This window comes from Cryptomeria japonica, chromosome 8, assembly GCF_030272615.1.
Source record: "Cryptomeria japonica chromosome 8, Sugi_1.0, whole genome shotgun sequence".
NCBI lineage: Eukaryota > Viridiplantae > Streptophyta > Pinopsida > Cupressales > Cupressaceae > Cryptomeria > Cryptomeria japonica.
The window spans coordinates 81,010,106-81,037,593 of NC_081412.1; the positions used below are offsets into that span (position 1 = coordinate 81,010,106).

A 27,488-nucleotide genomic window follows, 5' to 3' on the forward strand; every position below is an offset into this window, starting at 1 on the left:
ACCTCCTACACCAATGACTAGAAGGTTTTTGGCCACTATGAACAAGGTGTTTAGTAAGTCTTCTCGTTAGGAGCTACCCTTCGAAGTTGCGCAAGCGCAATTGAGGCCTATAGCCCAACGAAGCACCAAGAACTTAGAAGTCACGCAAGCATGATTGAGATCTCTAGGATCCTACTAAGCACCCAATGTGAGAGTGAACTCTCATATAGCCCCAACCATTAACCCTTTCATAGTCAATGGCCTATTTATTATAGTGAGTTGGGAACCCCAGGTTTGGGTGTACTCACTTGGGTCGTTCCCCTCTTACCTTCTCAAAGAGCAAGTTGGGTGGGCAGACCTACTAGAGGTAAACACATAATCAAACAAGAAAAAGTTGGAGGGTCTAAATTTCTGATCGTCTAGTAAGATGAGAGCATACTTTCCTACCTTTACGCTTTTCTTAAAGACACGTAAGACAATAGTTCATTCCATTTTAATTAATATCTAGGTGCCTAATTTAAATAAATGCACAATATTTGGTTGAATCAGCTAGGCAACCTGCAAAACCACTTGATTAGTAGTTTGAAAAATGGAGTCTTCAAAAAACGTTCTTGCAAAACAACTTTATTAGTATTTTGGAAAAACAGTCTTCAACAAGCGTCCTGCAAAAAACAACAAAATGACAAAAATATTTATTTTTTATTTATTTTTTGAGAATGAAAAGAAAAACATAAATAAAAACTTTTTTACTAATGACAAATGTGGATTTGAAGAAAGCTTTGATGGGTAAATGGGGTTTGACTAGGTTTTTGCCACTTTCCAAGGGATAGGCAAGCGAAAAATGGGGATTTTGGAGAGATGAAGGAATGGGAAAATTTGTCAGAGAGGGACAAAGAAGAAAAAGTTGGAGATGGATAATATGAGAAAAATTTGGAGGTGATTGGATAAAAGGGGAAGAAGTTATGGCAAACCCTAAAAATAGAGAAATATGGGATTTAGGCTTCAAAAAGTGGATTTTTGGGATAAGACCCCCAAGGAAGAAAATGTGGAAAATGGCAATGCAGAGAATCTAGTGGAGTTTGGAGGAAAATGGAGTCAAGATAAAGAAGATATGGCGAAAAAATAGAAAAAATTTACCTTAGATTTAACAGAGCAGGCAGAAACCCTAGATTTAACAGAGCAGAAACCCTAAATTTAACAGAATAAAAAAATGTCAAAGGTCCGAATTTCTGATTGTCTAGATAGACAAGAGCATAATCTCCTACTTTCACACTTTCCTGTGGTCAGACAGATTATCTTTAAACAAAGCAGATAACAGGAAATGAAAAAAAAAAGAAATGCAGACTACAGTTAGCGCCTAAAAATTTCAGACAGATTAACAGAGCAGACAGTAGCACTAAACAGATAGAAAAATGTCAAAGGTCCGGATTTTTGATTGTCTAGATAGACGAGCATACTCTCCTATTTTCACACTTTCCTGCGGTCAGAGCATACAGTCACGCTAAACAGAATAGAAAAGTGAAAGGTCTAGATTTCTGATTGTCTATATAGACAAGAGCATACTCTCCTACTTTCACACAGATTATAATTAAACAGAGCAGATAACAGAGCAAATAACAGATCAGATAACAAGAATTCAAATTCCCACAAAAACGCTCGCACTAATCACAAAGCTATCGTGTTGAAACTGAAATTGAAATAGAAAAAGAACAGAAACAAAAATGCAACAGAAACAAAAAAGAAGTAGTTGCGCAGAAATACAGAGCCGCTATTCTGGAACCTGCAAAAAAGGCTTTTTTTTTTTTTCTGCAGTCGCGCTATTTTGGAACCTGCGTCTCACAACTCACAAAAACCTAAAAAAAAACATTAGTTCTTAGGGACGTGGGTCCCACCGGGCGTGCCAAAATGAAGAGGGGAAAATAGATTTGAAGGTCAAATGATCAAAACATAACGAAATAAACATGCAGAATACTAAAATATCATTAAAAGACCATTTCACCTTGCTATTTTATCTTCTCCTTCAGATTGAGCTTGATGAAGCAAAGGCACCCCTTGATAATGCTCCACTTGATGTGCTCCTTTGATTGCTGGATGTGGATGGCTCTCCAATGTTGTGCACAAATGGACTGGATTTGAAAAATGATAAGGATGAGATGATCAAGTTGCCAAGATGATTTCCTGGGCTCAAAAGGGCAGCATAAACTTACTGGATTTCAAGATGTTCTAAATGAAAGGATGGAGCCTTATTTTATAAGAAGAGGAGAGGAAAACAAATGGCTAGAATGAATTCAAGATGAAGGGCTAAGATTTACTTGTGAGCTCACACAAGGTCCAAGAGAGGGTGCCGAGACCAAGAAATATGCCTTAAAGGCATTTCGTATCTCCACACTCCACAAGATGCATTGGAGGAATTAAAAATTCTCCAAAAAAGGATATCATGGGGATTGGAGGAATAAAAAGGAATTAAAAATTCCTTGGGAGAGGGGATGCCTAGAGGAATGTGTGATTTCAAAAATCTTACATTCACCTAGGAAAAGAGCATTTAAAGCTAGTGGCTGGATGAAAAAGACAAAGAGTTGACTTTGTGGCTAATCATGATGATTAACCATTAACGACTCATTAGGAGAAGGATTAGAGGAAATGTTAGGTGGGATTAATATTTGTAGGATAATTTGACTAGGAGAGAGAATGAGTGGAGGGAATAAAAAATTAGAAGAATAATGTTAAGTGAGTTTAGGGAGTTTCTAGAAGAATGAATTAAGAAGATGATTTGTAGGAATCATGTTGGTTAACTAATTAATTGAAATTAATTAGCTAAGAGGAAGATTTGTGAGGATTTGATTTTTTAGAAGAATAAAAAAAGGGATTGATTTATTAAATAAATCAATTACATGCTATAGTGACAATATTAATTATATTTAATTAATATTGAGAGGAATTTGAATTAACATAATTAATTAATTAATTAGCACTTCCATCTAGTTCTTCCATATAGCATAGTTGCTACCATCAAATATCAGACTCTCCTTAAAGATAACACTTCCACTTCCAGTTTCCATCCTAAATCTCCTCAAGCGGTTAAGCTTCTTTTGGGGGATCTAGCTCTGATACCAATTATTGGCAACACCAATGCGGAAAACTGAGAGGAGGGGTGAATCAATTTTCACCAGATCTACAAAATTAATCATAAAAATAAATCTGATAACTTGCAACAATAACAAAGATAAGAAAATTGATAGCACAACACACAACACCAAGATTTTGATGTGGAAAACCCGATTAAGGGAAAAACCACAATGGGAACCTACCCACAATAAGATGATACTCTGCAATAGTATGTGAAAATATTACAATTCGAAATGCACATGCATTCAGACATACTACCTAGAGCTCACTTTTCAAAAGATAATGACCTAGAAGGCTACAAACCTCAAGGAAGTCTCACTGACTTACACAACAAGATTCAGATTACAATCTGGAAGGAATGAACTGCAATAATAGCATCTCCAAATGCCCGATGACAGTTCTGATTAAGTACAATTGTTTGCTCTGCAACACCAATCTCTGCTCAATCACAATGCTAAAGGATGAAACACTTGATCGCACATACACCACTCTTTGATAATGTAGACACAACCTTGATACCTAATTTACATGACAATATCACCTATTATACAATTCATCAACCTTGACAACATGGTCGATTAAACCCTCAACTCACAATTACAAAATTACATCACATGATACAAAGATCGACCACCAGACCAATAAAATGATTTACATGACATAACATGGATCTAAATCAAATCTCCAAACACACAAGACCACCAAAAATCACAACAAGATCAACTGCAACATGCTACACCACCAGGAAAACCGCATAACACGAAGAACATCACTGGTTCAACAAGATCACCAAAAGCTCACACAACGATCAATGCAGATCATCTGAACAAATAGAAAATAATTAGAAAACACCAGCAAGAATGGTAGAATCATGAGAAACAACTGCACCAACATCACTTATCAAATCTTCATCGATCAACATCTAAAACTCAAGAACACTCAAACAACAACAACTGTCATGAAGAAAGATAACTTGTGAAGCACCAAATGATGAACCATAGAAGCTGAGGATACACAAGACCATAAAAAAAATCTTCCAAAGTCTCAACACAAGATCTAATCACATGGGAATATACCCGAGGAAATACTGAACTCTGCAAAATACTTATCAGAAAAATAAACTGCAAAACCGGATCATACGATATGATCAATAAAGCTTCTCGGATCACTAAAATAAATACAAAAGAATATAGTGATACTCTAGATACTCCATACACCAAACCATGATCCCAAAGAGACAATCTGCAATCACCAAAGCATGAATATGTTGACATCAATGACAACAACATATCCTACTAGCAACAATGTCCAACAGTGTTGGGGTTTTCTTTAGTTGTTCAACCATATTATAATTTCCTACTATTGGTGAATGATTTGATGGTACTCCTTGTAAGGTCACTTTTGATCTAGACATGATTACTACACAATCTTTATCTCTTGGATTTATTGTGATAGTAGCCACTATGTTATCTCTTGTGAGGGATTTCACTCCTTCAAAATATGTTGTGCTATCAAGGTTTATTTCATATCCCATCTTATAATCACCATGTGGAATTATGACACCCATGAATTTTGCTATATCCTCATCTTCTTCAAACCATCCTGAATATGGTGGTTCTTCTTTCCCCCAATCTATAAGACACAGATTCTCATCTGTATCATACCTTGGTGTTTCTGATATCATGCAAACCTAATTATCACAATTATAGGTCCGTTGACTTTTCTCATCATCATCCAATTCTTCTTTTGGGTCAATATTTATTATATTTTCTAAGCTAATAGCATGAATGGTATAGTCATATGAGACCTTTGTATAGTTAGCGGTGTTGTCTTGTGTTCCTGAAGTCGATGCCTTACCTTTGTCATGTTTGACAAAAGGGTCTTTAAAGATGATGTAATTTGTGTGTGTCGAAGCTTTGTTTGTGTCCACTATGATATCACCTTAGTCTATTAAATCCTTAATTATGATCTTCAGCTTATAGAAACTTGTTGTTTTATGACCCTTTGTACGATGACAAACACAAAAATAATTATCATTCCACCATCTTGGTTTGAACGGACCTGGTTCATACACTCTAATCTCTAGGAAAGTGATCACATTTGTTTGTATCAAATTCTTTAACGTTGGTTCAATGGGCTCTCTTAGTGGCATGTAATTCCTTGTCAGAGCATTCATTCTTGGGAATCTTGTGTTTATAGCAGGTGCAATGTTTACATTGTTAGGTCCTGGAGACAACTGAGAGGGGGGGGGTGAATCAGTTGTCCAATAAATTCAACCAAAATTAACTTAACCAAAACATAATGCATAATATCAATAAACCAAACTTTATGTCGGTAGACAGTCTTAACAGTTAATTGCAGTACCGGTAAAGATTAATGCATGAAACAAAAAGACAATAACATCCACAACACATAACACAATTATTTGTACGTGGAAACCCTATAAGGAGAAAAACCATGGTGGGAAGCCTTAACCACAATCAAATGATACTACTGTAGATAGTATGTATTTACAATATGGATTCTGCACATGCAGAAAGGCCAGCTGCCTAGAGCTCATTGCTCAATTACAGAATGAGAGTCACACTAACTACAATTGGATGGTTAAATCCAATTATAATGTACTGCATAAAATAGCATCTTGATATGCTGGATTCAGTACTGGTGTAGTTTTGATTGCCTTCACAAAATCCTTCCTTCAACCTTCAAATGATGTATGCATGTATAGCTCTGCTTATTTTCGCATATACCTTATTGCAATCCTTTTCACATTCACAATCCTCTCTTTTCAATCTTACAAATAAGATCTTACATATATACCATAACCTAAGACCAATTGAATAGGTCGGCTCACTAAAAGATATTACAATAAAATCAATTACAAACAAATCAATATCTGATGCATGATGTCGGCTCAATGCATTTACAATAATAATAAATCATCTCCATAACATGTCGTGCTGATCTAGAATAGATAAGTTTGTTGGTGCTTATCCTAGACCTATTCGACGGTAATAACAAATATGCAAACCCGAATAAAAAATACCCAAATCGCCAAAACCAGGTGATCGAATAATGTCTTCAACATAACCAAGTAGTCTCCAAGTCATTCCAAGTTCCGATGAAGAAAATATAATCTGCCGGTGAACCAAATACCAGTGACTTTGCATAAGTCTCTGACTTGCCAGTGAACATAACCAAAGTCTCCAAGTGCTGATAAGTGTTGACAAGTGTTGACATCAATGACAAAACTATATCAACATATCCAAAATACCAACATACATTTGTTGACATTGTATTATTTTTCTAGATACAAACTTTTATTCTGAAAGGATGATTGAACTAGTCCTTGTAAAGATACAATTGGTTGAGCCATGTTCACTATACAGGCGTCCACAACACCGGCATTAGTTACATTCTTGTTTCTTCATGAGAACTTAGGTTTATCATTATTTTTATTGTTTGTAGAAGCTCCATATTTTATGATACCTTGCCCTACAAGCCCTTTCTCGCATTTTAAAGCCTTTTCAATGATTTGGTTGAATGAGGTCAAACATTGCATTTGTATTGGGCATTTAATATGTGGAATTGAATTCTCTGAGAACATGTCAACTTGCTCATTTTCTGGAATATTACTCTTGCATCTTTGATAGAAAGATCTCCATTTTTGTAAGAAGGATGAGAAGGTTTCATTTTGATTTTGTTTTATAATACATAGATCCATCAATGTAATTGGGGTATCAATGTTATGTGAGAAATTTGCAATGAATTGTTCAACTAGTTCACCCCATGATGCAATCTTAGGTGGAAGGTGTGAAAACCATTCTAAAGAGGAACCTCTAAGACTCTTAGGGAAAAATATCATCAGATAGGTGTCCTCATGTGCAACCTCTATACATGTAGTAAAAAATTCTCTGATGTGATCCCTAGGATCACCTTTCCCTCAGTATTTGTCAAATTTTGGTGTTTCAAAGTGTGGAGGAAAATCAATTTGTTGGCTTGATGATGATTGTAATGAATGACTTCATGTATTATCATTGATGGAACATGTACACACACACATATATTCACATTGTCATTGTAATCTTAGACAAACCGTAATACTTCTAAAGTTACTTGTATTTCAACCGGTATTGGAAGTTTAGTTTATGTTGGTTTAGAGAGTGTCAAACCGGTATATGTGTCAAACCGGTATATGCAAGAATGTCCTGACACCAGCGTGGAGATTCAATGGAGACCATCAAAGAAGCAAATGGAGGACTATCGGTTTACATGTTGATAGTGGTTAACTCCTAACCGGTATCGATGTTCCAATTGGTATTCATTGATTGTGTGATGAGTTATCACCGCTCGTGATGAGTTGTCCTAACTGATAGATTTGGTAAAAATTTGTGATGATTTATGTTAGATTGTCCAGATACACTACACCTAGGAAATTGTGATGTGATTTCTAAGCCGACATGAAATCTAATGTCTATATAATGACATTATGATGAACCATTTTTTATGTATGGTATGATGCAAGATAGAAGTGTTAAGTTGTTGCAGAATATGTTGGTGATGTAATTTTAAGTGAGCAGAAGAGGATCTATTCAAGCAAGTTGTGCTTCTTCTAGATCACACCACTTGTTGTTTTCTAGTCACTACAACAGTCAAATCCCATAACTAGGTAAGCTATAACAAACTTCATTGTACAAATCCTCTAACAAGGTGATCCATTAGTTTGGATTCTGAAATTCTCTACTAAGGTTACCCCTAACAGGGTAATACCTTTAACAGGGTATAGCTCCTAATAGAGCTTTGGGATCTTTAATAGGATTCGCTCCTAGTAGAGCACTTTTGTAGACCTTAATCGGTTAGTTACCTATTACCGCAGATAGTTAACTTGTGAGTCCCATCTCACAGTGGTTTTTCCCATTTGGGTTTTCCACATATAAACACTTGTGTTATGGTGGATGTTTTACTTATTGTGGATGCTTTAATATCACTTTGGATTGCATGCATAGTGTTTAGTACACTTGTTAAGTATCTCTATCAGTTAGTGTTTAAAGTAGTATTGTTTTTCTTGTCACTGATTCACCCCCCCTCTCATTCTAACCCTATCAATTGGTATCAGAGCCTAACTTCTTTAAGGCTTAATCACTTGGAAGGAAACCCTAAAGCCACCATGGGGGATATGAGCTACTTTGAGATGGCTAGAGTGCTTGAAGCTACCAAGGAAGAGTTTGAAACTCTAAGGGTTGGATTTAAAGCTTCAAAAGTCAAAAGGAGAGAGCTGACTGAACAACTATTGGAAATTTCTAATAATAGTTCTTCAAATGAACCTAACATTGATGCATTGGTTGAAGAAGTTGAAAAACTGGATGGTGAAAAGCTAAATTTGAGAAGAGAGTTAGAAGCTCTAACTATCTGCATGAGCTAGGAGCTAGAAGCTAGAAGGGCAGCCGAAGACCTAATCAAAGAAAGAGATCATGAGATTGCTAAGATCAAACAAGAGAATGCAACTTTGCATGAGCATTGGCATGCAGAAAAACAAGAAAAAGAGGCTTTGCAGCTAGATCTTGAAATGGCATTATCCCTAAGAGAGACTCTTACAAAACACAATGAAGATATTACCAGAGAACTCATTGAGGCTAATGGAAAGCTAGAAAAGTTCAATAGGAGTTCCACTATGCTAGACGAGAAGATCTAATCTCAGAGGATGAAAGGTGATACATCTAGACTCGGCTTTAATACATCTGAGAAAGGAGAGTCTTCTAGTACAAAGAGCAACATTCACAAGCACAAAATTTCTCCTAAGGTTAACAAGTCTACCGGTAAGAAAGTTTTTAAACCTGTTTGCTTTGTTTGTCATAAACCTGGACATACTGTAAATGTGTGTAGAAATAAACCCAATAAGAATATAGTCTACAATGCAAATACTAGGTATGTATCCAGGAGATTTGAAGGTCATTATTTTACATGCAACATGTATGGACATAGATAAGTTGAATGCAAATATGGTGCAAATAATCCAGTACCTCACATGAATCCAAGACCTAATGGTAACAAAAGGAGAATCTATGACAACCGAGGAAATAAGAACTGGCAGAAACCCTATGTCAACTGATTTAATCCATTTGAGATGGAAAAGGTAACCAATGTCATTTGCACCATTTGTAACAATTATGGTCATGTGGCTATGAACTGCAGAAGGAGAACTGGAAGAGGAAATGTAGGACCTTGGAGATCATCTAGAATGGCCTTCTATCATTGTCACAAACTGGGACACATGGCGAAGTTCTGTAGAACCAAAAAGAACAAACCAGTTAATTATTTTGTAGATCATAAAGGTACGAAGAAGGTAAATGTTAAGGAAACCAGAGAAGAGATGAACCAAATCTAGAAAAAGAAGAGTGATACTATGCCTACAGAAGAACCTAATCCTTCACCCAGTGTGGAGAATCTTGCACCGGTGAATTAAGAATCTTCAATAGGGCTAAGGGGAGCATAGCGGTAAGTCTACTTTCAGACCCCTTGAAAGATGCGTGGTAAGAAAGTTTGCATTTTTGAGTTGATATGTGTGAAATCTTGATATCTTTGTTTATCGGTTTTTTGAAAGACTGTCAAATCGTTTTACACCTATTAATATTGGAAGTATTGTTAAGTGGTGTATTAGGGTTTGTAACCCTAGTTGTCGAGAAATTAATGTAGTAGGTAAAGATGATAAAAGTGAGTTTTACTATGTTATTTTTACCCTAAATACATTCAAAAAATAATTCTTGAGAACTTACAGAGCAAAAAGATAATTGCTAACTGGTTGTGGACGAATTTGTGTTGTGAATTGCATGATTAAAGCTAATTGTAAGATCAGAGAAGGTGGAACTGGTGTACATTTGTGTAATCAATGGGAAATCAAGGCAATGCGGGAGAATTAAGGTATTTCTTTGTAAATCCCTTTAAAATCAAGTTTATCAGAATGCCATCGTCATCTAAGCAAGTAGAGAGACTTATGATCACATCGGAACCTATGGAGGTTATGGAATCTGAAAAAATTGTGTCATATAATGCTTTGTCTCAAGTACCTGACAGTGTTATCGTAAAAGGTGATTTGTCTAGTTATATTGATTATAAAATCAAAAATTTAGGATCATTTTCAATTTACTCTCAATTGAAATCCCTGTGTGATAGGAGCGGAAAGATCCAACCCCAATATATTATGGTTTATGAGAAGGGTTTTCATAATGCAACTTATTTTCTTGAGGATTTTGAAGAGGAACATATCAAAATCATTCTTAGTCAAGTTCATGGTGAAAATATGTATCTAGAAAGGTCACATACTATAAAAAAGCAAGCTATCCATGTTGTGACTGGTTTTTGGTCAACCGGTGAAGTTCCCAAGTTGAGGCGAATTTCTAAAGAGACTATAATAGCATTAACTCAATCTACCTCTGATGGGCGTGCTTTTTCTATTAATAACATTAAAGACCCAGTGGTAAGATTGGATACCATGGTTATAGGCTATAGGATATTCTATTCCAGTAGAATGAAAAGTATGCCATTTGCAATAGTGCATATAGCCTATAGAATGATTGTTGAGAACACAGATTATGACCTATGTGTGGCCATAAGAAGTCAATTGATGTTGAATCTGCAATCAATTAGGAAGGACAATAGTCATAATTTCAAATTTGGTTAGTTATTGATTGGTTTATTCTTTTACTTTCAGAAATTCCTTCCAGGAATTGGTGACATTGAATGGTCAAAAGACCTACCGGTAACTGCCCAGATCAAGAACAACATTAAGGTTGTTAAGAACACTTTTTTTGCTGAAATGAATAGGTACTTTAATGAATTTCAGAAGAAAATAAGTATGAGGGTAAGGCTACCAGAAGATGTGGTGAAATTTTTTGCTAAGGATATCATTTTCATAGTCACCACTGATTTTTGTCTTATGGAAGCTATCGAACCTAGGGATGATGAAATGGAATGCATGAGCTATGAAGTCAATTATGACTTATTGATCAGTTATGCTAATAACTTGTTGGCATCTCTAGTGGATAAGAAAAAGAAAAGACTGGGAACATTCGAGGAGAAAACTGCACCAACTCAAACCAGTAGTGCTCAACCTAGTAGTGTTAAAGGAAAGAAGAAGAAGGTTGAGAAATCACCTTCTATACTGCTAATACAAGGGTGGAAAGAAGTGTACAAGTAAAAAAGGAACAGGCACCCAAAGTGAATGCTATGAAGCAGACTGCAATGAAGAAGAGAGGTAGGCAACTGATTCTTCAAGCAGAATCTAAGGATACTGACACAGAAGAAGAACCCAAGAAAATGAAAGCAACTGGTAAAGTAGCTAAACTAGTAGTAGAAGTGTCAAAGACAAGTGTTCCTAGTAATGTTTTATCTTACAAGCCTATGACTGATTTTGAGAAGACATTGAAAACATTAGGGAGGAATAGATTTGATAATGTCAAAAAATGTTTTGATTCATTTGATGAAGACCAGAAGGAACAAATTGTTCAATAGGTAATCAACTACTTATGTCAATACAATTGATTACCTCGGGACCTTAAAGATGATATTTCTGATTCTTTGTACTCCATTCTTGCAAATAAGTGGCAAAAAGTTGTTGACCAAGATCAAAACATTATTGATAATGTATTTATTCAATATTTTCCTGAATTATCTAGAGATGAATTAATTGCATTACTTGATAATTACAAAGGACAATTTATTTCTAAGGAAAGAAGATTGAAGTTATTAAATGGGAAAGCTCAATATGTTGAAGTTGAAACTCATCAGATAGCTTGGAATGATCAATAGATGCAAAAGCATACACAGTCTTATAATGATGATCAAATAGAGCCTAGTTTACGACTGGAGATGGATGAGGAAGAAACAGTGCAAGATGATATTGTTTATCCTATCAAGAAAAAGGATGACACTACTTCCCAACTGGTGATCTTTGTTGATGACATACAAGATACCATTGATCTATCTGGCAATATTATTGAACCAGATAAGCTACTACAATAGCCATTGGTTATTACTATTTCACAAGTTAAAATAGTGGATGTACCGACAACTCAACCTAGTGTGGATATTCCCCCCACTGGTAAAAGATCAAAAAATGAAAATGCAACTACCACTGGTTTCACAGGCTACTCAGGAGGAACCTACGGAAAAAGTTGAAGAGAAGCCCTCTGAGAAAGAAAAGGAACAAGAGCAAGAGAAAATTGAGGAGAAGAAATCTGCTGGACTTGAAAAGGCATTAGTCAAGTAACATAATGATGATGATGATGATGACTCATTAGGCATCAAAGGGCCTATATATGTAGAGAATATGAGTGCATCGAAACTCATGGCAATTGCAAATGTGATGCAATCCAGGGCTCAAAAGAAGAGAATTAAGGAACAAAGGAAGGAAGCAGAAACTATCCAGACTATTGTGAAGATTTTGTCTAGTCTTCTACTAAAGATTTCTATAGGGAACTTCTCAAATCTTATTGGTAAGCTTGGCCAGTTGGTTGTTGATGCCTTTGACCAACTCAAGTCCCTTGAAGAAGCTACTCAAACTTTGGCTTAGAAGAACTACAGGAAGAAAAGAGGAGAACACACAATGAAAGATATTAATACAAGGAAGATTGCTTTATCCCTGAATAAAGATCTTTTGAGAAAATCTATTGAGACAGGAGGCAAAATTCTAGCCTACACATCCAATGTTTCATTTTTCTATACTGATTTGATTAAAAGGTTTACTAAAACAAAACAAGAATTGGAAAAGATATGTACTACCTACATACCTTTATAGGATTCAGTCTTAGCTTTTGGCAAGTCAGTTGATGATTTGCAAAATCGGTTAGATATGTATGATTTTGAACATGCTAAGAGACTTCGATCCCTGAAGGAGCTAAAGAACTTATTGAGACCTAAAGTGGACATCCTGCAATGAGCTTATAAGAATGCAGAAGCAGTTTTAGCTACTCCAGAGATGAGTACAGTTGATGCAATGGAAGAATTTTTTGCACAGGTCATGACCACCATAGAGATCACTAAAACCTTACTGGAAACATGGGAAAATGATTTTTCTAAAATGAAGCTTACTTTTAGTAATGTTTTCTTAAAAATTGAAGTGAACACTCCCTGATAAAGACTTACATTTTTGTATATGTAAACTTTTGATGCAAATTTTGATATATATATATGTATTTTACTTTTCAATTTGGCATTGTTGTCAAAGGGGGTGTAGAAATATGTGTGTTGTGAAAATTTTGTATGTATTGTTAAGGGGGAGTAGAAATATGGTTGTACAATTTTTGTAAGCACACTTAGTTATAAAGTTGTATAATTTTCTAAGTGTTGCCATCAATGCCAAAGGGGGAGATTTTTGGCTTGATGATGATTGTAATGAATGACTTCATGTATTGTCATTGATGGAATATGTACACACACATATGTTCACATTGTCATTGTAATCTTAGTCAAATCGGTAATACTTCTAAATTTACTTGTATTGCCACCGGTATTGGATGTTTAGTTTATGATGGTTGAGAGAGTGTCAAACCGGTATATGTGTCAAACCGGTATATGCAAGAATGACTTGACACCAGCATGGAGATTTAGCGAAGACCATCAAAGAAGAAAATGGAGGACAATCGGTTTACATGTTGATAGTGGTTAAATCCTAACTGGTATCAGTGTTCCAACCGGTATTCATTGATTGTGTGATGAGTTATCCCTAATCAATAGATTTGACAGCAATTTTTGATGAGTTATTCTAGATTGTCCAGATACATTGCACCTAGGAAATTGTGATGTGATTTCTAAGTCGACATGAAATCTAATGTCTATATAATGACATTATGATGAACCATTTTTGATGTATGGTATGATGCGAGATAGAAGTGTTAAGTTGTTGGAGAATATGTTGGTGATGCAGTTTTAAGTGAGTAGAAGAGGATTCAAGAAAGTTGTGCTACTTCTAGATCACACCACTTGTTGTTTTCTAGTCACTACAACAGTCAAATCCCCTAACCAGGTAAGCTCTAACAAGCTTCATTGTAAAAATCCTCTAACAAGGTGATCCATTAGTTTGGATTCTGAAATCCTCTACTGAGGTTACTCCTAATAGGGTATAGCTCCTAACAGAGCTTTGGGATCTATAACATGATTCACTCCTAGCAAAGCACTTTTGTAGACCTTATCCAGTCAGTTACCTATTACTACAGATAGTTAACTTGTCAGTCCCATCTCACTATGGTTTTTCCCATTTGGGTTTTCCACGTATAAACACTTGTGTTATGGTGGATGTTTTACTTATTGTGGATTCTTTAATATCACTTTGGATTGCATGCATAGTGTTTAGTATCTCTATCGGTCAGTATTTAAAGTAGCATTGTTTTTGCTATCACTGATTCACCCCCCCTCTCAGTGCTTTATAAGTCTATCACAAGCATGTATATTGTATTATCAAAGGGATAAGGACATAAGTCCCGCATTGCATAACTCTTTTTGTCATTACCGGTTTGCATAGTTGTCACTTGTTGTTGCAGATTCTATACTTGGTGGGTTAGAATTTCCGTTTGAGTCAATGGTGCATTCTATGCATGTATGTATCCCACAAAAGGATTTGTGGTAGTGTAAATAGGAGCTTGTTGAAATGTACCATAACTATAATTATGCGTGTTGTGGTTTCCTCTAGGCATTGTGAAATAAGCAAATTGTGAACCCATATTTGGTTGGGTTGTACTCATTGTATTAGCGGAACCTGGATTTATGTTTAGATGACTGTATATAGAACCTCTTGAGTGAGCTACCTAAGGTTTTGTTGCACTTGTCATATGATAAAAATGTGAGGCTTGCATTTTACTTGGTGCCGAAGCACTTGATATTGTTGGTGTGGTTTGAGAAATTATAGTATCCTGCGTTTGTGTGCTAACATTCATAGTTGAGGATGATGTGTTTTCTCTAGAACTTGTGTTTGACATCAAAGTTGCTTGGGTTGACGATGTTGATAAATTTTGGGAGGAACTTGAAGCCATAGCTTGTGTTTGTGTTATATTTGGTACTTGATTGCTATCTTGACCTAAGGTAATTCCTAGTGGTAAGTGTTGGAAATTGTCACTCATCTGGTTGAAGAGGGTAAAAAATCCTAGAAGGAGAATAAGGTGGTTAGATTTCAAATAAACAAGCGAAAAATAATGAAACACAAACAATGCAATAAAACCCAATTCTACCTTGCTTTCACCTTCTTCCTCAATGGATCTTGGATGAAGTTGAAGTGTGCCCAAATGCCTCCAACTTGATGTTGATGTTCTCCTAGATTGCTTGATGTGGTTGGCTCTCCTTTGCTTCAACAAGATTGTTGGATCAATATTTGGATTGTATTGTGATAGATAGATGAGGATTTGGATTGGAAGAGGATTGGATAGAGGATCATGAAGACATTATGATGGCATGACAATAGAAGATAGAAGAGGATAGAAGCAAAATGAGGATGCTATGAAGAAGATGATCCTTTGAGGAGGAAATGATCTCCAACTTATAGATTGGAGGAGGCCAAGGAAGGGCCAAGATTTATTTCCTTATGGAGGGTTGAGATTGATTTGAGATAGAAGGCATGGATCAAGGGTGCCTTGGGAAAATAAACAGGAATACAAAATTCCTTGAGAAGAGGGGGCAAGGAAATTTGAATTCAAAATGAGGAATTAAAAATTCCAAAATAAGGATGCATTGAGGGATTCAAAGAAATTTGAATTTCTTCGAGAGGCTCAATGTTGATGTGACATGAGTGGGAATTAAAAATTGGAGAACAATGATAAGCATGATTATGAGAGATTCTAGAAGGATTGATTAGGTTAAGTGGGATTAGGAAAAAGTGATTTGTAGGAATCACATGAATAGGTTAATTAATTAAAATTAACTAACTGAGGGGGTTTAGAGGAAATAATTATTGGAGGAACTTTAGAAGAATTAGGGAATAATTAATTTATTTGATAAATTAATTATTGGACTATAGTGATAGGATTAATTAAATTGGATTTAATTAATTCTAAGAGGAATAAGGATAACACAATTAAATCAATTAATTGTGTTGATAGGATTAGGTTGATTAAATATTAATTTTAGGTGTCTACATTTTTCCCCTTTGATATAGCGTTATGAAATGATGTTATATCAAAGAAGAATAAAACATAGTGGAAGAAAAGGATAAGGACTAGTAGCATGATGCCTCAGTCATGAGATAAGGAAGAATGATGAGGAGGAAGGACGATGAGGAAGTAGTTGTATGCCCCCTTGAGAGGACATGCGGGTTTGAAGAACACGAGTGTGCTCTTGAAATGGATTAGAAGACTAGGTTAGGAGAGGAGGAGGATGAAGATGGATGGATAAATTGGAGTCTCTGAATGTAATGAGATCGATGAATGAAATTAAATGAGTGGATAGGATTTCTTGTTGAGCAGATAATGGAGAGAAAACCTAGATTTTATATTGCCATGGATAGTCTAGACCACTTATTATAAGAACTAGGATGATATGAAGATCCGAGGCATGGACTGATGCTCAGTCAAACATGATTGCCTTGCACACAATCATGCAAGTGTTGATAAACACTAATGTAGGGTTGTCGATTCGTACAAGGAAGACCTTAAAAAACACCATGCCATGAAAACTATGCCCCATTATACATCAGCCAAGACATACCAAGATATAGGATGATCAAGGCAGTCCTAGGACACAAGATGAAAACAAAGCAAAAATCTCAAGCATGCAAACAACATGCACATGACCAAATGACATCTCTTGCCAAGTGTAGGAAATGGATTTGGATAAACTACCAGACTAGGGAAGGAGGCATCTCGATGGGTAGGTGATAGATTTTGATGAACTACCAGACATGGGAAGGATTCATCCCAATGGGCAGGGTGTGGATAGATTGATGGATGACAAAAGACAAGTTGGATGTGCAAGGTCTGCAGATGAGAGTATTGCCACTTAGATTTGATTGGCACAGTATGGATTGGTGCTTGGATTAGGTGCAAGTCAATGCAAGATCAATATGGGAAAGCTCAGTTTGATGGATTGGATTGGATAGGATTGGAAGAAGGATAAATGATTAGATATGATGCAAAGGGGGATGGATGATTGAATAGGATTCGATTGGGGATGGGATTATTGATTAAATTGGAAGAGATGGAGAATATGATTGGATGAGATAGGATTGGATTAGAAATTGGATAGGATGGGGTGGATTGGTGGATAGGATTTGATTGACTGGAACCAATGACAAGGGAGAACCAAGGATTGTTAAGAGGATGGATCAATGGAAGGAGGGATTTATTGTTTGGATATGAGAAAGATGGATGGAGTGGATGGATATGTATATGATATGGAGGACAGGAGGGTAGGGTGATGGAGACCCAAAGACTATGCTGCAAAGGAGTGAAATGCCCCACACTAGAGGTAGTGGAATTAAGGAACCAAGGATGATGGATAAAGATGTATGAGGTGGAAGGATAATGTGTAATGGATATGGAGGACTGGAGGGTAGGGTGATGGAGACCCAAGGACTATGCTGCAAAGGAGTGCAATGCCCCACAGTAGAGGTAGTGGAATTAAGAATGCAAGGATGGAGGATAAAGATGTATGAGGTGGAAGGATAATGTGTAATGGATATGGATGGTAGAGGATTAAGGCTTGAATGCTCCAAAGAATGCATGCATATACCTTATTTTACCTATATATGATCAAGATGAAAGATATGAATGGAGGATTCATTTTTATAGGATAAGGGATATGAGATGGAGGATATGGATAGGATAGTCAAGATCAAAGATAGGAAAGGAGAATGGACTTAGATATGATGCAGATGGATGGGAGGATTGCATGGATGAAGCTTGCCCCCAAGTGTAGAGTACAAGGGGATGAGAGGATTACACATGATGCTTGTTTTCCAAGTTTTCATCATGGTACTTACCCAAAGCGCCACAAGAAGTGGTATCCCTTAGTATTGCTTTGAACTGGAGGTATGCTCATAGATGTTGGTAACAATAATTGGGGAGATGAAATGGATAGGGGATGGAAGATAAGGATTTGGAAAGGATTAGACTAACGAAATGCGATTGTGAAAATGTATAGTGGATAATGGATGGGGTTCTGAAAAATTGGTGGAAGATCAACATTGGCACACACCTTGAAGGGTGGTGGAGTAGTGGAGGAGAGTGTTTTGAATTAGATGGGGGATAAAGTGTGGATTTTGGGAAATGAGGACCCAAAATAGAATAAGGGGATGATGGAGTTGGGATGGTGGATTTTTGGACATAGGGACCCAAAATGGATTTTGAAGATGGAGGAGCATTAGATGGAGGATTGGAGGACTTATGAATGGATGGAGCTTCTGGATTAGCAAGTTTGGATGCCAATTTTGATTTTTCTTTGGGATGCATTGCCTCTTTGGGAATCCACATAGTTTTTTATTTTTTCTTTTGGGGCCTTTGTGGCCTTTTTTATTTTTCTTTCTTTCGGATCACAATTTTCTTTTGAGCATGTCGTTTTGAGGGGACATGTTGATCCTTTGATTTTTGTGGATTTTGAGCTTTATGCTTTTTAGATTGGGCATCCAAATTGCTTCCAATAGCAATGGGATGGGTGCATGAGGATGAATGACTTAAGGATTTTATGGATGGTGGAATGATGGAAGGAGTGTGTCGGGAGGAATTCAATGATGTGTGCCTTTGTTGATCTTGCTTAGGGATAGTGGATGGAGGGATGTAAGGACCCAAAATGGATGGAGGGATGTAAGGACCCAAAATGGATGGAAGGAATGAAGGATTTAGTTTTGGAATATAAGGTCCCAAAATGGATGTGGATGATAGGGGATAATGGGATTTTGATTTGTATGAAGGAAATTTGGATTTAAGAGGAATATAGGATGTACCAACATCTTGAGCATTAGCTTGAGGACCCTTATTATTTCAGAAACAAGATGTGAGTCCATTTTGAGGGGGATGAGATGTGGAAGGAATATTGTGATCTTTAGATGAATTGGGATCAAGACATGGAGATGAAGGGATACTTTGATCTTGACTAGGGAGGGTATCATGAGATGGAGTGGGAGGGGTGATTGGATCATGAGATGGAAGAGGATCATGTGATGGAGGGAGAGGGTTGGATAGAGGAATCATATGATAATTAGAGGAAGTGGAGGGGATGGGATCATTAGATGGAGTGGAGGGAGATGCATCATGAGATGGAGAAGATTCTATGCTAGCATTATTTGGAACAAGCTTTTGGTATGTTCAGAGTTGTGGGGATTGTGTGATGGAGGAAGATATGGAAGCTTTGATGTGAGTAGATGGGGAAATGGGGGTATCATGAGGTGCAGAGGATTGGGATTTGTTTTGAGGTGGAGGTGATTGGGGCGGATGGAGGACTTGAGGAGACTTGGCCACTTTGCTTCAAGGTGGGGATTTTTTCTCCTTTGCTAGCATGTCTTGGATAAGATTATGGATGATGGATTTGGAGGACGTGGATAATATGGATTTTGGAGGATTGAGATTAGATGGAGAATTGGGATTAGATGGGGGATGAGGTTTGGATGGAGGATTAGGATAATGGATTGGGGAATTAGGATTAATGCTTGGAGGAATATGGAGTAAAGGATTTGGATGGGGAGTATAGGTAATTAATGCATTGTAGAAGGATGGGGATTGGGATGTAGATGGGGGGGAGATGGAGGTATACATATTGGATTAGAGGAGTATGTGGATGAGGGATAATATGGAGATATGAATGGGGAATAAGATGGATTTCCCTTGTCGAAGGTAGAGAATGGATAAGAGATAAGGTATAGATTGGGATTGGGTGTAATGTGTTGAGATGGGATGGATGAAGGTATGTTAGGCGAGTGGGAGATTATGGGATTGACTTGGTAGGAAGGTTGAGGTGGTTCGTGAACTTCCATGAGCATCTTCTCATACCAAGCTTTAAAATTTTGGGTAGCCATGTTGAGAATGAAGGATAAGATTGGAATTGGATGAATATGAGGATTAGGACTTGGCTTCGAATGATGATGGATTAGATTTGATTAGATTTGGATTGGATTGGTCCTTTGATTAGGAATTGATTGTATTGGAATGGATCCTTGGATTAGGACTTAATTTGATTGGATTGGTCCTTGGATTAGGACTTGATTTGATTGGATTAGTCCTTGGATCAGGACCTAGATGGGAATTGATGATGAATTGGATTTGATTGGATTAAAGGATTGGATAACTGGATTAGGAAGATAGATAGATTTGATTGATTGGAATTTTGGAGATTTGATTGGATTAGAGGGAGAATGATAATGGAAGAACGCATAGATAATAGGGAGAATAAAGGGGGAGGCTACCCAAAGTCGGATGAATGATTTGGACATAAATATTAGTTGAGGGAGGATGATTGTTTGAATGGATGAAAGCGGATTGGGGATTGGAGAATTTCTTGAATAGATAGAAATGGATTAAAGATTTGATGATGACAAGATGGAATTTGGAAAGAGGGAGGATTGATTGGTTGTGGGGGATGGAATTGGCAAGAGATGTCAAGTAAAGAAAACACAATAGTCAAATGAATTTGAACTTAGAGACACTCATGCTCATATACAACATTCCTAGGGCTAGCAAGGACAATATTCAATGGATCCCAATTGGTTTCCTAGCTACGCTTACCTAGAGAGGACACTTAGATGCTTGACCCCACTGGCTCCCCTCCATGACACTTACTTCTCCGGGGCAGTCAAGCATCAGTTCCCATGAAAAATCCCCATGGATAACTTTGTGTCTTTATTAAGGGCCGTAAAAATATGGGCGGCTTTGGAGGTCTGACCTCCTGCACCAATGACTAGAAGGTTTTTGGCCACTATGCACAAGGTGTTTAGTATGGATTCTCATTAATAACTACCCTTCATAGTTGCACAAGCATAATTGAGGCCTATAGCCCAATGAAGCACCAAGAACCTAGTAGTCACGCAAGCATGATTGAGATATCTAGGATCCTACTAAGCACCCAATGTGAGAGTGAACTCTCAAATAGCCCCAACCATTGAGTCTTTTGTTCCGAATGGCCTATTTATTATAGTGAGTTGGGATCCCTAGATTCGGGTGTACTCACTTGGGTCATTCCTCTCTCACTAGCTCTAAGAGAAACTCGGGAGGATAGGCTCGCTAAGGGTAACACATGCAATATTCCTAGAAAAGACCAAAGGGGACTAGATTTCTGATTTCCTAGATAGGCAAGAGCATTTTCTCCTACCCCTTGACTCTTCAAGACAAGGAAAACACAAGATTATTTTACCCCCTAATTAGATCTAGGTGCCTAATAAAAAAAACACAATGTTTGCTTGAACCTCCTAGGCAACCTGCAAAACCACTTGATTAGTAGTTTGAAAATGAAGTCTTTGACAAGCCTCTTGCAAAAGACAAAAAAAATGACAAAATATTTTTGTTTTTATTTTTGGGAATGAGTAGAAAAACAAGAATAAAAAAAAAATTAGTAAAGAAAAATCTAGATTATGGGTAAATGGGGTTTGACTAGGTTTTTTACACTTTCTAAGGGATAGGGAAGCATAAAATGGGGATTTTAGAAGCGAGGTGAAGGAATGGAAAAAATTTCCCAAGAGGGACAAAGGAGCAAAAATTGGAGATAAACAATATGAAAAAATTTGGAGGTGATTGGATAAAAATGGAAGAAGTTATGGAAAACCCTAAAAATAGAGAAATGTGGGATTTCGAGCTTCAATAAGTAGAATTTGGGATAAGGTCCTCAAGGAAGGAAATGTACAAAATGAAATTGCGGGGGTTCTAGTGAAGTTTGGAGGGAAATAGAGTGAAGACAAGGAAGATATGGTGAAAAAAAAAATTCTTTTTTTCTTTTTTTTTTGGTTTTTTGATTATTCTTGCGGCCGCGCTAATTAACAGACAGTTGCGCTAATGCGCGAGCGGTCGTGCCAAAAGATAAAACAATAGGAGTTAGCGCTCGAAAACTTAAATTCAAATTTTCAACAAATAACTATGCGGGATAATGTAAGCCATGCTCGCGCTAGTCACAGAGCGGACGTGCTGAAGCGACAATTGAAAACAAAAACACAACTAAACTAGTGTATTTTTTGGATTTTTTTATTAGATTTTACAATTTTCAATAGATTTTTGGATTATTAAGAAAAACGGAGATAGAGGTGAGAAGAATGTGGAAGAATGAAGAAGGGGAGATAGATGTTTTAGCATGGCGGTTGCACTGAAGCACAGTGAGGCGCTAGAAAAATTTCAAATTTGATGCGGATGCACTAAAGCACAATGAGGCGCCAAATATTTTTTCAAATTTGATGTGGTCGCGCTAAAGTCACGATGGTCGCGTCAAAGGACAGGCGCTCGCATTGAAGCGTGAACCTGCAAGAAAACCTTCACAAAAAGCTCCAATTTTTTGTTAAGTTCGAGATGTGGCTCCCACTGGGCATGCCAGAATGAAGAGGGTAAAAAAGCCTAGAAGGAGAATAAGATGGTTAGTTTGCAAATAAACAAGCAAAAAAACATGAAACACAAACAATGTAATAAAACCCAATTATACCTTACTTTCACCTTCTTCCTCAATGGAGCTTGGATGAAGTTGAAGTGCACTCAAATGCCTCCAACTTGATGTTGATTTGCTCCTAGATTGCTTGATGTGACTGGCTCTCCTTTTCTTCAACAAGATTGTTGGATCAATATTTGGATTGGATTGTGATAGATAGATGAGGATTTGGATTAGAAGAGGATTGGATAGAGGATCATGAAGACATTATGATGGCATGATAATAGAAGATAAAAGAGGATAGAAGCAAAATGAGGATGCTATGAAGAAGATGATCCTTTGATAAGGAAATGATCTCCAACTTATAGATTGGAGGAGGCCAAGGAAGGGCCAAGATTTATTTCAGATAGAAGGCATGGATCAAGGGTGCCTTGGGAAAATAAACATGAATATAAAATTCCTTGAGAAGAGGGAGGAAAGGAAATTTGAATTCAAAATGAGGAATTAAAAATTCCAAAATAAGGATGCATTGAGGGATTCAAAGAAGTTTGAATTTCTTTGAGAGGCTCAAAGTTGATGTGACATGAGTGGGAATTAAAAATTGGAGAATAATAAGCATGATTATGAGAGATTATAGAAGGATTGATTAGGTTAAGTGGGATTAAGAAAAAATGATTTGTAGGAATCACATGAATAGGTTAATTAATTAAAATTAATTAACTGAGGGGGCTTAGAAGAAATAATTATTGGAGGAACTTTAGAAGAATTAGGGAATAATTAATTTATTTGATAAATTAATTATTGGACTATAGTGACATGATTAATTAAATTGGATTTAATTAATTCTAAGAGGAATCAAGATAACACAATTAAATTAATTAATTGTGTTGACAAGCTTAGGTTGATTAAATATTAATTTTAGGTGTCTACACCGGTGGTTTATGATGCTTGATTTATAGTTTAGGGTTGGCATCAATGGCAATTGTTCTTGGTGATTCAATCCGTCGATCATCATTCATGTTATTCGAAAGGAGGAGTTAAACGATAATTTAGGGCTATCTCAGTAATGTTTTGTTCCGGAAAGACTTTCGATGATTGTAGTGACTTTGGTAGTTGATCTTGTGTTTTTGGTGAATGGGAAGATTCTTAGGAAGCCTGTGATTATAATATTTTGGTCTGGTGCTATGTTGAAGCCGACACATGACTACACATTACACTTCTTGAAGCCAACTTGAAGGAGATTATTTTTATGTTAAGACCAGATATATAAAATTGATTTGGCGATTGGTTTTCAGTGTATTACTATTGTGGCGACTCCGTTTTGGTGTGATTGAGTGCAGTTTCATATGTGCATTTGGTTTACAGATATCATCAAGGGGTACTGCAAGATTTGCATGATTTTTCTTCCCCCCAAGGCTAAAGGCCCTAGTTACCGGATGAAGGTTTTGTACCGAATTCAGGTACAGATCCACTATCTGCCTTAGATCCATCCTTCTTTACCCACATCTTCTTATGTTGATTTCTGATCTCATCTACCTTTGTTTTTCCCTTTTCATCTAATTTGTTCTTATCTACTGAAGCACTATTTTTGCTTCTGTGGTACTTTGCAATGTGACTGGTTTTATTGCATTCTTTGTAATCAACATTAATCTGCAATGATAAGGATAAGAGGAAGATTGAAGAAGCTATAGTTTTGTACATGGTTGTATTTGGTAAAGCATTGATTGAATTAAAAAAATATCTTCTAAGAGATCTATATGGTTTAATTGATGCTAGGAGAAAATATGTTAGTCAAATGGATAGAGAAATAATGGAGAGTGAACTCGTTAATCAATGCACCAGTATCACCATTGAGGAAATTAATAGATTAATTTTGTTAGCAAATAAAAAAGAATTCAGGAGCAAACATAGGGTCAATAGCCTGATGGTTGGTAGAGTTGAATAAATAAGGAGATAAACCATTGCAATCTGGAAGAAGTTTCTCACTGAGAACTGACTAGTAGAAATTGTTTCACAAGATAAAGCCACTCAGTCAGAGAATCCTCTGGTAAATGATGTAAATAAGGAGGAGGAAACTCAATATGTTGTAGAGCAAAAAAAATTGGATTTTGTAGATGTTGATCCTATTAAGGAGAATGATAAATTGGCTAAGGCAAAGTTTGCTGCACCAAGTGGTGACACCGGTGCATGGGAGACACCCAAAGAAGACAAAACCGGACAGGTTGAGGTTGAGGAAAAGGAAGAAGAAAAATAGGAGGAATTGGATAAAGGGTAGGGTAAGGTAATGAAAACTCTGATCCTTATGGAAATTGAAACATCAAAAATACAAAGCCAAGGGAGATTTCCACAATTTAATATTAGTTTAAATAAACCATTCAATCAAATTCCTCTGGCAAAAAGGATGATTGTTGTTGTTGCTCTCCAAGTGAAAGCCAATCAAGAATTAGCACAGTCAGAATCGAAAGAGAAGAGACTCATTGAGAAATCGGTTTTAGTTTTGGAACAAGTGGTACCGGAACTATAACTTGATGCTAATACCAATTCATCTGGTAAGATTCAAAACTGGATAGATCATATATCCACTCAGTTTGATTCTTTGACCAAGGCATCATCTAGGTAGGCTATGGAAAAATTTAAAGATGCCAAAGTTCAAACATTTTTGCAAATGATTAGCAATGATAAGAACCAGCTTGAAAAGGAATGAAAACTAATTGATGAGGCCTTAACAGAATGTGGTAAGATTTATAAGTTTTGTCTAGTTTTGACAAATTTTACTACTAAAATAGAGTTAGCTCATTTCTCAGGCTTATGATCCTATGACTAACTTAACCGACAGTATTGAAGGTCAAATTTTGACTATTATGGAGCAGATTAGGAATTTTGAGAAGGAGAAGGGGAGAATGGTTAGGCAGATAGGTGAAATCCAAAACCTAATTGGTCCCTAGTTAGATACCTTAGTGTACCATAAGATGGACTGCATTCAAAACATGTCTCAAGAGACTCCAACTGAGATTGCAACTATAAAATTTCATGCTTATGTTTTGAATAGTTTTGTTTCAATTTTAGAGAAGTTGCGGGCATGATGGAACACATATTTTGGATTTCTTAAGATGGCATATGCAGATATACTTAAGCATATATATATTTGATCATCCGGTGTGTGTGAATATATGTACGGAATATTTTGTTGCACACCCTATCTTTGGCATTGTTGTCAAAGGGGGAGAGATGAGGTGAAAAATGTACGGGTTGATTGTGTATGGAGTGTACAGTTTGGTGATGCATATTTTTTGGATTATTGATCTAAGGGGGAGCCTTATAATTATTTTTTTCTTTTTTCATCCAGTGTACAGCTTTCAACACTTAATCATTTTTCACAAGTGCTACCATCAATGCCAAAGGGGGAGATTGTTGGCAATTGACAGTCATCCAGTGATTTCCAATGCTTTATTTATTGTTTAGGGTTGTCATTGATGGCAATTCTTCTTGGTGATTCAATCCAGTGATCGTGATTCATCTTATTCGGAAGTAGGAGTTAACCGGTAATTCAGGGCTATCTCAGTAATGTTTTGGTCTGGAAAGACTTCTGATGATTGTGCTGACTTTGGTGGTTGATCTCATTTTTTTGGTAAATGGGAAGATCCTTAGGAAGCATGTGATTATAATATTTTGGTCTAGTGCTATGTTGAAGCCAATATGTGACTACACGTTACACTTGTTGAAGCCGAATTGAAGGAGATTATTTTTATGTTAAGATCGGACATATAAGATTGATTTGGTGATTGGTTTTCTGTGTATTACTATTGTGGCGATCCGTTTTGGTGCGATTGAGTGCAGTTTCACATGCACATTTGGTTTATAGATAATCTAGTAGCTGACCGAGACAAACACAAAGTATTTGCAAAGCGAGGACAGTCAGAGATCTTGTGCTTAACCGAACCTCATTCATGCATTATCAGTTTCTATTTTAGAGTTTATTTCATTGTATTTTCTCATTATAATCAAATTGTAAGTTAGTGAGACTTCCCTAAAGGTTGTAGCCTTCCAGGTCATTGTAATTGAGCAGAGAGCTCTAGGCAATGAGCCTGAATGCAAGTGCATTCCCCATCTATGTAATATTTATGTACTCCTAGCCATAGTATATGAATATTGTGGGTTCCATCCCCACCGTGGTTTTTCCCTTTTCGGGTTTCCCCGTAAAAATTCTAGTGTTGTGGATATGTGGTTTATTTGTTGTTTGTTTATGTTCTTTTCTGTTATGCATTTCTAGCCAATGGATAAAGAATAAGTTTGTGGATTTGATTTTTGACAGATCACTAATTCACCCCCGTTCTCAGTGATATCTTATTCTAACAGTAAGATCATTGTGACATCAAAACCTTGAGGTAGCTTGGCACCATTTTATAATAACAAAGAAAGATACCTATCTATGTCATTGTTTATAAGAGCATTTATAATCATAAGGACATGTGGATCTTGTTGAGATGCCTTAATTTCTTCACATGTCGATTTTTTTTATAGCTCTTGTATTATTGGCATGCCATAAGGATTTGACTGTTGATAGTTTTGGTTGTTTAACATATCCATGTTCCAAGTAGGGTTAATTGACGGGTCATTTTTTGGATCCATTTTTCTCTTTGCCTTTTCTGATCTTGTGACAGGCATTTAAGACTGCTATATGAGGACATTAAGACCTAATGAAAGATGACGACAGACCTTGGGTATGGATGCAAGACTCTAGACCAAGGAGTGATGTATGCAAAACAATATCTAATTATCTATTGGGGATTAGGACACGAAACTTGTTGAGGACTTCATTGAGGTGTTTGTAATGCAAGTCTCTCAAGTTCTTT

General features: G+C 36.6%; 1 protein-coding gene across 1 annotated transcript in view; it reads left to right on the forward strand.

Annotated features, from left to right (window-relative positions):
• Positions 1 to 24,889, forward strand: part of LOC131857529 (uncharacterized) — a 38,325-nt gene extending 13,436 nt beyond the window's left edge. The window contains exons 2-6 of the mRNA XM_059210194.1: positions 11,142 to 11,242; positions 11,911 to 12,045; positions 12,248 to 12,366; positions 12,478 to 12,596; positions 24,654 to 24,889. Coding sequence (XP_059066177.1) covers positions 11,142 to 11,242; positions 11,911 to 12,045; positions 12,248 to 12,366; positions 12,478 to 12,596; positions 24,654 to 24,889 — 710 coding nt within the window. The remainder of the gene's footprint in view (positions 1 to 11,141; positions 11,243 to 11,910; positions 12,046 to 12,247; positions 12,367 to 12,477; positions 12,597 to 24,653) is intronic.
• Positions 24,890 to 27,488: the final 2,599 nt, after the last annotated feature.